At 37.9% G+C, this 13,786-nt stretch overlaps 1 protein-coding gene across 1 annotated transcript; it reads right to left on the minus strand.

The window, feature by feature from the left end:
- Positions 1-1,273: 1,273 nt before the first annotated feature.
- m6pr (mannose-6-phosphate receptor (cation dependent)) lies at positions 1,274-13,392 on the minus strand. The gene is made up of 7 exons (XM_061948405.2): positions 13,094-13,392; positions 9,226-9,398; positions 8,982-9,151; positions 8,509-8,618; positions 5,546-5,676; positions 2,530-2,656; positions 1,274-2,466 (listed from the first exon to the last, which is right to left on the minus strand). Exons 1-7 carry the CDS (start codon positions 13,097-13,099, stop codon positions 2,344-2,346), a joined length of 840 nt encoding a protein of 279 aa, XP_061804389.1. The 5' UTR covers positions 13,100-13,392; the 3' UTR covers positions 1,274-2,343.
- Positions 13,393-13,786: the final 394 nt, after the last annotated feature.

A 13,786-nucleotide genomic window follows, 5' to 3' on the forward strand; every position in this document is an offset into this window, starting at 1 on the left:
GCGGAAGAAGATGGATATAGCAGATGTGGCCCGCCACTTCATTTTATTTGGCCCTTGAAAGCCTGCAAATAATATGTATCAATAAAGTACTGTAACTTTTCTTACTAAATGTATTCTTTCTTAAAAAAAAAAAAAAAGTACTCCATGTAATCGCAAATGATGTTAACTTAAATATTGTCTAATTATGCAAAAATATATTATCGAACATTCAAACCATTTAAAAAAAAAGAAATAAATACTAATAACAACGATTTCAAAGCAAGTTATCCATCAAATTGTGCAATGTAAAAGTAGCAAAGGATTTCATGGTAAAATTGTGAAATTTACTGTGGTTTTTCAGCATTTTTTTTGTGAATGAAAACAACTGTACTTTTTTACTGTAATAAACTGTGGGGATGTTTTGGCATTTACAGTAATACACTGAAAAATCTACAGTTGTTGATATGCGGTAAAAAAAAAAAAACGGAAAAAAACCGGGGGAAAAAAACAAAAAAAACTGGCAACTCAGGTGCCACGATTTTACTGTAAAATTGCAGGGTTTTTTTATTTACAGTAAAACAAATCAAATGTCAATTTTACAGTAAAATTCTGGCAACTGAGCTCTTTTTTTTTTTTTTTTTTTTTACCATAAAACAGCAATACTGTTTTTCCATTTCCAGTAATATACACTAACTTTTGAGGTGAAATTATTGCAACATACATATATTTTTTAACATTTTAGTTCAAAAAAAAATCTACTAATAAAATCTACTTAAAAAGTGTGTAATAATAGTATTCACTGTTAGAAACGGCCCTCTGGGGCCAGACATAACTGCAATGTGGCCTTCAGTAAAAACGACTTTGACAATCTGCTGCTTTTACCATGGATTAATTAACGTGGACTCCGACTTAAACAAGTTGAAAAACTTATTCGGGTGTTACAATTTAGTGGTCAATTGTACGGAATATGTACTGTACTGTGCAATCTACTAATAAAAGTTTCAATCAATCAATCCAAAAACTCAGCATGTTTACATTTTATCAGCTGATCGCAAGCTTTTCTTCTTCGTCGTTTGAATACTTTTAGATGTTCACAACGCTATCTATTGGTTGGTGTTTAATAATGCAAGGAACGTTATTGCCATACTAGCAGAGGTAAATTGTATTCATACTTTATTGGAAATCATTCGAATAAATTGTATGTCTGAAAGCTGAGAAGCACTATTAATTACTATTCATTTGATTATAGTAGTACTAAATTAATGTTTTTATTTATACAATATATACATTAGTGTCAGGTCAACATATATAACTTTTTTATTTCAAACATCATTGCATACTGTACACAAAATGTCCAAATGTGAGGACATCCATTACAACATGTTTTAAACTGAACTGTGACTTCAGAAAAAAACCAATTTCCACTCCGTGTTGATGACCCTTTAAAATAAAAATAAGTATGATCTTTTTAAAGATTTGGACGGACTCAGACTATAAATAAAATGAAAGAATATATTAAAATAAAGCAAAGAAAAGAGAAGTGACTTTAAAATCCCAAACATAATTTTCCATCAAGTTTGAAAAGCTGGTTTTAATCACTGACCAACACATTCCAAATTGTACAGTGTATATTTTATAATACCGGGGAAGTGCCCTCGTTACCATCAAATCACTTTCGTATTCTTTAATACTTAGTTATTCAAAGGTAAAATTACAAGGACCATCTAGCAGTAGAAATAATATTGGCATTATTAAGGACTTTATCAGTTTTGGTTATTTGCTATGAAAGTGCATTTATTTGATCAAAATATAAATATAAATATCTAATTCAAAAATAATCAATGCACATTTTGTTATCATATATCTGTATATATTTGCTTGTACCAGCAAAACTTAAGAACTTTGGGTGAGTGTTTTTTTAATCATTGAATGTGAATGTTGTGTATTAATTATACATTTATGTTGACCTGTGTGAGTGGAATGAGGACTGACCTAAAATGAAACGTTCACAATATCCAACCCGCCTAAATAACAGTTTTAAAGGAAGAAAAAAAACACAGCAGTGTGTTATGACCTATGTGGGCCTACAGTATACTCACACATCATTAGCAGGGGGGCAATATCATATATATTTGCATCAAGTAGAAAATACACTTCCTGTCACATTTCTAGAGAAGAAACTTCGCTTTAATCCCAAATGAATGACTTGATGAACGAGGTGCGGAGGTTGCTAATCTGTATGAAGGAGCTCTACATTGTGTCTGTACATTACACGCCCTGCCCTTTCCTTCGGAACAGAGTTCGCCTACAGGCAGTTTCATCAAACCTGTCACACAGTGAAAACAAAAGCGCCTCTCTGTGAGGTCACATGGGTAACAAGTGGTCATCTCGCTCTTCGGGCTCCTCCTCTAAAGGTTCTGTGGCCACTCCCCTGTAGGTAGGGCGCTCCTCTCGATCCCGCGAGCGGCATACAAAGTCGCAACCGTCCTGTAAAGAGAAGGATTAGTGGATTCTAATAAAAGTAGGTGATCATCGTCGTGTTGTACTTACGGCCGAGAGATTGCCGACCTCCACCCAGAAGGCATAATTGGGGAACTGGTCCATGCCTTTGGCCCCGACGATGAGCCGCTGGTAGAGGAAACCTCCAACGAGGTAAACAGCCAGTAGACAGAAAGCGCTGTAATAAGAGATGACAATCAATGTTTGTGCTATATCTTGTCAAGGGACAATAACATAGAACGTAAACATGTTTATAGTCAGTGTGCAGCTTGTTAGGGATGTGAATCTTACAGCAACTCACGATTCGATTCTTGGCGTGACAATTGGATTCAGAATTGATTCTCGATTCAACACGATTCTTAATTCAAACTGATTCTTACAATATACTGATATAAAAATTATAATAAAAACCTTTTCAAAATATGTTAAATGTTACAAAAGCTTGTCTTGGCAGCGAGTAAGCACAAAGATGGCCTAATACAGTGGTTCTCAAACTTGTATTTTTTACCAAGTACCACGTCCGAAAACATTTGGTTCTCCAAGTACCAACATAATGACCAATATTAAAATACAGTATCATGGTATTTAATTAAAAACAAGGCAGAAGCTTTATTTATCAAGTATATTGTAACATTACTCACAGTTTGAATATAGGAAAATAAAACTGTTACACTACAATATTGAATTAAGTGATTATTTGCCGTAACACTAAATAGAGCTACCGTACCAAACTTTGAGACTCACTGGTGAAAATTGAGTCTTAAAAAAAGTAAACATATATATATATATATATATATATATATATATATATATATATATATATATATGTGTGTGTGTGTATATGTATGTATGTATGTATATGTATATATATATATATATATATATATATATGTATGTGTGGGGAAAAAAAATCACAAGACTACTTCATCTCTACAGGCCTGTTTCATGAGGGGTTCCCTCAATCATCAGGAGATTTTTATATATATATATATATATATATATATATACATATCTATCTATCATCCATCTTCTACCGCTTATTCCCTTCGAGTAGCGGGGGGCGCTGCAGCCTATCTCAGCTACAATCGGGCTGAAGGCGGGGTACACCCTGGACAAGTCGCCACCTCATCGCAGGGCCAACACAGATAGACAGACAACATTCACACTCACATTCACACACTAGGGCTAATTTAGTGTTGCCAATCAACCTATCCCCAGGTGCATGTCTTTGGAGGAGGAAACCCACGCAATATATATATATATACTGTATAAATATATATATATATATACATACACATACATACATACATACATATATATATATATATATATATATACATATATATATATACATACATTATATATATATATATATATATATATATATATATATATATATATATATATATATATATATATATATGATGATTGAGGGAACCCCTCATGAAATAGGCCTGTAGAGATGAAATAGTCTTGTGATTTTTTTCCCACACATACATATATTGCGCTCTACTACGGTATCGAGCACTATTTTTTGGATAACCTTATTAAGACATATATATATATATATATATATATATATATATATATATATATATATATATATATATATATATACACACACATACACATATACATATACACACACACACACACATATATGCCATGAAAATGAGTCAACACAAAGCCATTACTGTTGAAATAGCGGTGAGTAGCAAGATAATTGTGTCTTGCCTACTGTTAAACATATGCATGAGTGCTGCAGGTGCTGCGGTTTAAGAAAGTTTGGTCATATAACGCCGAGACTGGCTCACCGTGCACTTAAGATGTGACTTTAAGGTTTTACTACTTACGTACAAAATAGTAAACGGTCTAGCTGCATCCTATCTTGCTGATTGTATTGTACCATATGTCTCCCATAGACCCCCCTTTTAGACCAGTTGATCTGCCGTCTCTTTTCGGCTCTGCCCCCCTCTCCTGCGTGGAGAGGTTTATCAGGTGACCACAGATGATGCACTAGCTGTTCAAAGTCGGGACCCGGGGTGGACCACTCATCTGTGCATCAGTTGGGGACGTCTCTGCGCTGCTGACTTGTCTCCACTCAAGATGATCCCCTGCTGGCCCCACTATGGACTGGACTCTCACACTATTAACTAGATCCACTCGACATCCATTGCACCGGTCACCCAGGGGGGGGGATCCCCACATCTGCAGTCCCCTCCAAGGTTTCTCATTGTATCTCATTGAGTTTTTTCTTGCTCTGATGTGGGATCTGAGCCGAGGATGTTGTTGTGGCTTGTGCAGCCCTTTGAGACACTTCCCATAAAGGGCTATATAAAAACTTTGATTGATGGATTCATTGAGGGGAAACGTGAATTCCAACATGCACTGTGACATTGTGAGCACAACTTGAGAAACTAGGCCATGTGGCAGTTTTCCAACATGATATATGGACATCAAACACACCTTTAAGAGCACCTGTGGGGCATCCTAAAGTGGGTGGAAGGAAGTTGCAAGGTGTCTAACATCCACCAGGTCCACCAGTAATGTCATCATGGAGGAGTGGAGGAGGATTCCACTAACAATTTTGGCTGCTCTGGTCAGTCTATGCCCAGGAGGATGAAGGCAATGCTATATAACGATGATACTTTGGACATCATTACTGTGAGGTGTACCCATTTTTATTGCCAGCTATTCAGAAAATAATGGCTGTGTGTGACTCATTCTTAGTTAGATAGTAAACACACACTGCTAAACAAACTGTACATTGACTATTCTAAACTATATCCAAGTTTACTCTAAACATATCCATACTGTGACCAAAGTGTAAGTTGTTTCTCTCATGTTACCCTCAATGAACTGCAGTGCCCCAGTGTCAGAAGCACTCATGTAGCCTCACCAGACAAAATGATCTTCCCAATCACTTGTGTTGCCAGCTATTAAGATAATATGTTGACTCGTGGTTAGTGAATAGTATACTGAAAGTATATCCAATTATTACTTTCTATAATATTATCCCTTGAGAAGATACTGAGATGCTGTTGGTCGTGTTTTCCAATTCACTCACATGATGAGTATGATGGAGCCGGCGCTAAGCTTGTATTCAAGAGGTGGACACACGGCACTGGACTCTAGCTTGAACTGGTAGTAGCAGTGCTGCTCCCGTTCCCTGTTCTCCTGAACCACCTCCAGTTGGCCCTAGGAAAGTAGAGGATGAACCAGTATGAAACTTGCTGATTAAAAAAAAAAAAAAATGAGGGAATGGATACTGTTTTCGCAATGGATACACAGTGGAACCTCAATTTACGAACCCCTCATTGTAGGAACTTTTCAATTTACGAATCAGACCTCATAAAAATATGCTTTGGTGTACGAACATTGCTCATTCATTCAGTAGAGCAGTGTTGTGCTAATTGCTACTTTGTGTGCGTTTCCCACGTTTGTTTTTAGCCTTTCCATAGCATTTTTGAGTCTTGCTAGCTCAATATGAGTCCAAAGAAAGCAAAAACAAGCAATATGTGGTGTGAAACTTTCAAGAAGTATTAACAGTGCCCTCGCTTGAGGTTTTAGTTTTTATTCTTAATCATCGTAGCGATCTGGCTGTTTAACTTAAGGAGTTTGTGATTTCAAACTGAGGGTGCACAACAGGGCTAGTGACAATGTGTGTGTGTGTCAGCAGGGCAGCCTCATATGAGAACAGTTCTGCGAGTTGTTTTGTTATTACATAGAAAGTTAATCCACCCTTCCCACCTGTAATGTTTGCATGATATACAGCGCTTTATACTGTGTTCAAAGTGTACAAACTAGGGATGTAACGATTCGATTTCAGAATGATTTGATTAAGTATTTGTTGTTGCCGATACGATTCAGGGACGCTTCAACATATCTCTCCGACCTCCTTCAGCCTTACTGCCCCCCCCCCCCCCCACGATCCCTAAGATCAGCTGATCAGCCGCTATTGACGGCATACCTGCCAACTTTTGAAATCAGAAAAACCTAGTAGCCAGGGTCCAAAATGATTATTAGCATTCAGACAGGTTAAAATGTTGCTAAAACCATCACTTTTCTATCAGTCACAGTGACTTTTCAAAACAAAAATATTACAGCAAAAATCATATGGGTTGATTGACATGTTTATTCTGTAAGCTAACTTCAATAGTTTGAAATTATTTTGACAGTTAATGCCAGTTATCCTGTCAACCTTTCACAAGACTTCAATTTGTTGATTGAAAGTATAAACAGTATAAACACTTTTTACAGTAAACAAATGGTAAAACAGTACTAAACAATTCCATTAAAAAAAAATTGGTGTCATTATTAACTTTCTGTCCAAGCTTGTATAATCTACTGCCTTGTTCAATTGTAAAAAATATTCTGTGCCTAAAATTCACATTTCTATCACAATTATCATATTGTAAACATGGTAAGCTAACTTCATTAAAATTAATAGTCCTGTCAATAGCATGGAATTACAATTCAAATGTAGTTTTTTTGTAAGCCTTTCAAAAGAATTCAAAATATGAAAAATTAATGAAAATTCATTTAAGCCATCAGACACTTGAAAAGTGGCACATCACATCTCTAATGTAATCATTTTAACTTTTCAACAGAAATAGCACTGCAAAAATATTAAGGACATACTTCTGTATTTTGGTAGTTATGCTGTCAACATTTAACAAGATTTCTTCAACTTGGACTTGAAAGCATAAATAGTATAAACACTTTTAACAGTATAACAGTACTAAACAATTCCAATAGATAACATTGGTGTCATTACCTTTTTGTGGCTAAAATCCAAATTTATTCTATCAGATTGATCATACTGCAAAAATGATATGGTAACTTTATGATAAGTTTACTTCATTAAAATGTAATTCAATAGCATCATTAGCATTCATCACATCCAAAGAATCTGTTTGGGCGACGAAAAACGTTGAAAGTTTTCCACTTGTATCGCTAGCAACGGCATTAGACTTGTGTTTTTTTTGTCCCAACGTGGTCTTTTACATCGCTAATTCCTCCGTGTCCGATCGAAAAATCTTGTCTACACAAGGTGCAATTCGCGTAGTTTTCACCCTTTTTGGAACGGATAATTATTCCCGGATAGGCTTTTGAATATTCTTCACGGAATGACTGCAGTTTTCTTTTCGGTTTAAGACTCGTTTGCGATTTTTCTCCGGCTGATTCCATGATCGTTCGCTCGTTTGGAAACAATGGGCAACTGGTGCCTCGTGCTTGGCAGCGGGGCTATAAATAGCCTCGCGCATGGCATTCGGAATGGCTCGATAGGAAGTTACGGGAAGCAGTGTCGATTGTCATTGTTGTTACGCGATTTCGTGAATAAAACTTAAAAAAAAAAAATTTTTTTAAATGAATGAAAAACCGTATTTTTTATCACTGCAACCATAACCCGGAATAGGTTGATGAAAACCGTACTAATTACTGGAAAACCGGAGTAGTTGGCAGGTATGTGACGGTCCCTGACACAAGGCTGAAGCTTAGAGGTGACAGAGCTTTCGCCGTCGTTGCTCCCAAGCTCTGGAACGACTTACCTTTGAGTGTTAGGCACGCCTCCTGTCTTCCTGTTTTTAAATCGCTCTTAAAAACACACTTTTATTCCCTGGCCTTTAACACTCTGTGATCTCCATCCTGCTATGGCGTCCCATAATGCACCTGCTGTGAACCTGTTTCTCTGGGTTTTTTTTAATCTCCTTTGTGTTTGTTCTTTTTTTATCGAGTTGTGTTTGCTCGTTTTTCTTGTGTTATCTTTTAACTTGCTTATTGTACAGCACTTTGGCTACCCCTGTGGTAAATTGTAAATGTGCTTTATAAATAAAGTTGATTTGATAAAAAAAAAAAAGAAAGACGTGTATTCTTGTCTCACACAGGGATTGTGAATGATAGACAAAATTCCAAAAAAAGTGCAGTTCCCTATTAAGTTTGTAAATCAAGGTTTCAATGTTTATACTTGGCTTCTGTCCAGCTTGTTTATGCTACATTCTTGTCTTTGTTTTAACTCCACTGACTTACCGATTCCAAATTTCGGTTGCAAAAAATCATTACAAAGGCTTTCCTCTGTTCTTTGGAGCAGTGGGTGTCGTATTTTTCTCCATTTCCATAGATCAGCCACACATAGTCGCCTGCAAGAGGAGAACAGAAAATAACGTAGTACATAGTAGGAATGCACCTGCTTCGATACATTATCATGACAAGACACGCAGCAACAAACACTAAATACATACTTATGTTGCATGTGAAATGCTAAACTGCTGCTTGTAAATCTGCCATGGCATTGTCATGCTAATAAAATTACTTTGCTCTTGGAGGAAGTATTTTGCATCATTTATCATGACAGGATGTTCTCTAATCAAATTACAGGAACTGAAGAAATGCAGCCCCGTTGGTGACATTGGTTAACATCACAGCATTTCATAGCAAGTCTTTGCAGTTTGTATGGAATGATGTAACAGTCCATAATTGCTTTTCTGTCTATATTTACTTACTTCCTCCAATGACCTCTGTTGCATTGTACAAGCCAATCACGGTTATCTTCGGTCCCGTCTTCTGGTTTTCCACCTGAATGACACCGGCTCCTGGGACGCCTCCTGCGTCGCCGCACAGCTGGAACGCGTACGAGTACTTTGCCTCTCCAATCTGCATCTCTGCCGTGAAGCTATTATCGACGTAGAGAAGAAGATGACACGATCTGGTAACGAGCATACTAACGTCAACGGCTGTGTCTCTTACTTCTTGCGGGCGAGCGGCTCTATTCGCCGCAGGACCTTCCGTTCGGACTCGGACTCGAAGACGAGTTTGCAGTTCTTGGTGCCGTCATCGGCGTGAGTCCCGCTGCCTCGCAGGAAAAGCTGAACTACCACCGTCCAAACCAGGAGAGATCCTCGACTGGGATAGGTTAACACCTGCCAGAGACATTGTTGCATTACGTTATTAATAGAGATGTCCGATATTATCGGCCAATAAATACTTTAAAATGTAATATCAGAAATTATTGGTATCGGTTTGGAAATTATCGGTATCGGTTTTAAAAAGCAAAATGCATGACTTTTTAAAACGCCGCTGTACGTAGTGGTACACGGCCATAGGGAGAAGTACAGAGCGCCATTAAGCCTTAAAGGCACTGCCTTTGCGGGCCAGCTCAATCACATAATACCTAAGGCTTTTCACACACACAAGTGAATGCCTTGCATACTTGGTCAACAGCCATACAGGTCACACTGAGGGTGGCCGTATAAACAACTTTAACACTGTTACAAAATTTTACTGTAAAATCTAGTGGGTTTTTTTTGTTTTTTTTTACAACATTTTACGGTAAATGGAAAAACAGTACCGCTGTTTTTTGAGGGGGGTTTTTACGGAAAAAGCTGGCAGCTTAGTTGCCAGAATTTCTGTAATAAACTGACATTGGTTTTTACCACATTATATTGTTAATGGAAAAACAGTACAAGTTCTTTTTTTATTCTGCCAACATAGCTGCCAGTTTTTCCACTGTAAAAACAAATGTACCGTCTTTCCATTTACAGTAATACATCGTTAAAAACAACAACCATAGATTTTAAAGTCAAAAACTGGCTGCTCAGTCAACAGAATTTTAACGCAAAAAACAATAGTAGTTTTTTTCAATTTACAGTAATATGCTGTAAGGAATAAGGTAAAATGTATTGTCATTTTTATGAATTTGATGGGTAGTTGAAAATAAAGTTAAGTATTTTTTTAGAGATGTCCGATAATATCGGACTGCCGATATTATTGGCCGATAAATGCTTTAAAATGTAATATTGGATATTATCGGTATCGGTTTCAAAAAGTAAAATTTATGACTCTTCAAAACGCCGCTGTGTACACGGACGTAGGGAGAAGTACAGAGCGCCAATAAACCTTAAAGGCATTGCCTTTGCGTGCCGGTCCAATCACAAAACTACGGCTTTTCACACACACAAGTGGATGCAAGACAGACTTGGTCAACAGCCATACAGGTCAGACTGAGAGTGGCCGTATAAACAACTTTAACACTGTTACAAATATGCGCCACACTGTGAAACCACACCAAACAAGAATGACAAACACATTTCGGGAGAACATCCGCACCGTAACACAACAGAACAAATATCCAGAACCCCGTGCAGCACTAACTCTTCCGGGACGTTACAATATACCCCCCCCCCCCCCCCCAACCTCCTCATGCTCTCTCAGGGAGAGCATGCCCCAAATTCCAAGCTGCTGTTTTGAAGCATGTTAAAAAAAAAATAATGCACTTTGTGACTTCAATAATACATATAACAGTGCCGTGTTGGCATTTATTTTCCATAACTTGAGATGATTTATTTCGGAAAACCTTGTTACATTGTTTAATGCATCCAGCGGGGCATCACAACAAAATTAGGCATAATAATGTGTTAATTCCACGACTGTATGTATCGGTTGATATCGGAATCGGTAATTAAGAGTTGGACAATATCGGAATATCGGCAAAAAAGCCATTATTGGACATCTCTAGTTATTAATGCAAGTGAATGATGATAATACAATGGAATGACGGCGTGGCGAAGTTGGTAGAGTGGCCGTGCCAGCAATCGGAGGGTTGCTGGTTACTGGGGTTCAATCCCCACCTTCTACCATCCTAGTCACGTCCGTTGTGTCCTTGGGCAAGACACTTCACCCCTTGCTCCCGATGGTTAGCTGGTTAGCGCCTTGCATGGCAGCTCCCGCCATCAGTGTGTGAATGTGTGTGTGAATGGGTGAATGTGGAAATACTGTCAAAGCGCTTTGAGTACCTTGAAGGTAGAAAAGCGCTATACAAGTATAACCCATTTATCATTTATTGTTTATTGTGGTCCATAAATGTCATCTTTTAATATGTTGTAATTAAAGATGTCGATAAATGCTTTAAAATGTAATATTGGAAATTGTCGGTATCGTTTTTTTTTATTGTCAGTATCGTTTTTTTGTGTGTGTTTTTTTTTAATTAAATCAACATAAAAAACACAAGATACACTTACAATTAGTGCACCAACCCAAAAAACCTTCCTCCCCCATTTACACTCATTTACACAAAAGGGTTGTTTCTTTCTGTTATTAATATTCTGGTTCCTACATTATATATCAATATATATCAATACAGTCTGCAAGACGACAAGACTTTTGACAAGAACAAGAAAGTTTGATCATATTACGCCTATACTGGCTCACCTGCACTGGCTTCCTGTGCACTTAAGATGTGACTTTAAGGTTTTACTACTTACGTATAAAATACTACACGGTCTAGCTCCGTCCTATCTTGTCGATTGCATTGTACCATATGTCCCGGCAAGAAATCTGCGTTCAAAGAACTCCGGCTTATTAGTGATTCACAGAGCCCAAAAAAAGTCTGCGGGCTATAGAGCGTTTTGTATTCGGGCTCCAGTACTATGGAATGCCCTCCCGGTAACAATTAGAGATGCTACCTCAGTAGAAGCATTTAAGTCCCATCTTAAAACTCATTTGTATACTCTAGCCTTTAAATAGCCCCCCTGTTAGACCAGTTGATCTGCCGTTTCTTTTCTTTTCTCCTCTGCTCCCCTCTTCCTTGTGGAGGGGGGGGGGGGGGGGGCACAGGTCCGGTGGCCATGGATGAAGTGCTGGCTGTCCAGAGTCGGGACCCGGGGTGGACCGCTCGCCTGTGCATCGGTTGGGAACATCTCTGCGCTGCTGACCCGTCTCCGCTCGGGATGGTGTCCTGCTGGCCCCACTATGGACTGGACTCTTACTATTATGTTGGATCCACTATGGACTGGACTCTCACAATATTATGTCAGACCCACTCGACATCCATTGCTTTCGGTTACCCACATATGCGGTCCTCTCCAAGGTTTCTCATAGTCATTCACATCGACGTCCCACTGGGGTGAGTTTTTCCTTGCCCTTTTGTGGGCTTTGTACCGAGGATGTCGTTGTGGCTTGTGCAGCCCTTTGAGACACTTGTGATTTAGGGCTATATAAATAAACATTGATTGATTGATTGATTGGATACAGTCCGTAAGCACACATGATTGTGCGTGCTGCTGGTCCACTAATAGTACTAACCTTTAACAGTTAATTTTACTCATTTTCATTCATTACTAGTTTCTATGTAACTGTTTTTATATTGTTTTACTTTCTTTTTTATTCAAGAAATTTATTTTTAATTTATTTATCTTATTTTATAAATCATTTTTTAAATAGGACCTTATCTTCACCATACCTAGCGGTCCAAATTAAGCATAATAATGTGTTAATTCCACTACTGTATACACATCGGTATTGGTTGATACCGGTATCGGTAATTCAGAGTTGAACAATATCGGCAAAAAAGCCATTATCGGACATCCCTAGTTGTAATGTAAATAATGATTGTTCGATGATATCGAGTTTTTTTTTGTCTAAATACTCTAGTGCCCCCAGTTCCCATGGGTAATGTATTATTCAAAATAGTGAAATGTGTAAACATATGCAAAATACATGCTAAATATAGTATGAATTGCATTTTACTCTATTTGTTCATGTACTTGACTACAAGTAGAATCAACTTTTGAAGCAAACCATAAAGAGGTCATAAAACACAAGAATGCTGTGAACGTACCTGCATTATTTCTGCTTTAATAGCGATGGAGAAGTTAGCTGACAGCAGCACAAGTGATGCAGCGAGACTTTGTGCCAGAGCCACTTCCTGGTTGACTTTAGCAAAAAAAAAAAAAAAAGAGTTCTGCTTCTAATTTTTCCCTAAATTATACAAACAAATACATATTTATACCAGCCTTCAAACGACTAGGCTGCCGTGTCTTTACGACGACGCTCTTTTTCGTCGGAGAAGTGTTTTAGACGCGACCTGAAACGAGCAGGAGTGGAGGAGTTCCAAAGTGCGGAAGTGAAACTAAACGTGCCGTCACGTGACCGCAGCGTCCAATGAGAAGCGCGAGATTCCGCTACGTGACGTCAGCTGACCGGAAGCGTCTCTGCATCTGCAACGAATGAAAAAAAAAAAACAGTAGACTCTGGGAAATGAATAGTAAGTGTTTTATTTACTTTTGAACAACATACACTATAAATGGCTATAACCATGTTAATGTTTTTATTTTCAAACAACAATTTAAAAAGGCCAGTATAGTTAATATAAAATTGATATAAAACAACATACCGTATATTACCAAATGGGCGAGGGCGGACCTACGTCACTTCCGCCCTCCAATCCCCTAGCAACGCGGTCGCCATATTGAATTCGTTGAAAACAAACCAGCTCACAGCGAACACAGCATTGACAGAAAAGGCATTTAAC

Source organism: Nerophis lumbriciformis, linkage group LG04 (assembly GCF_033978685.3).
Source record: "Nerophis lumbriciformis linkage group LG04, RoL_Nlum_v2.1, whole genome shotgun sequence".
Taxonomy (NCBI): domain Eukaryota; kingdom Metazoa; phylum Chordata; class Actinopteri; order Syngnathiformes; family Syngnathidae; genus Nerophis; species Nerophis lumbriciformis.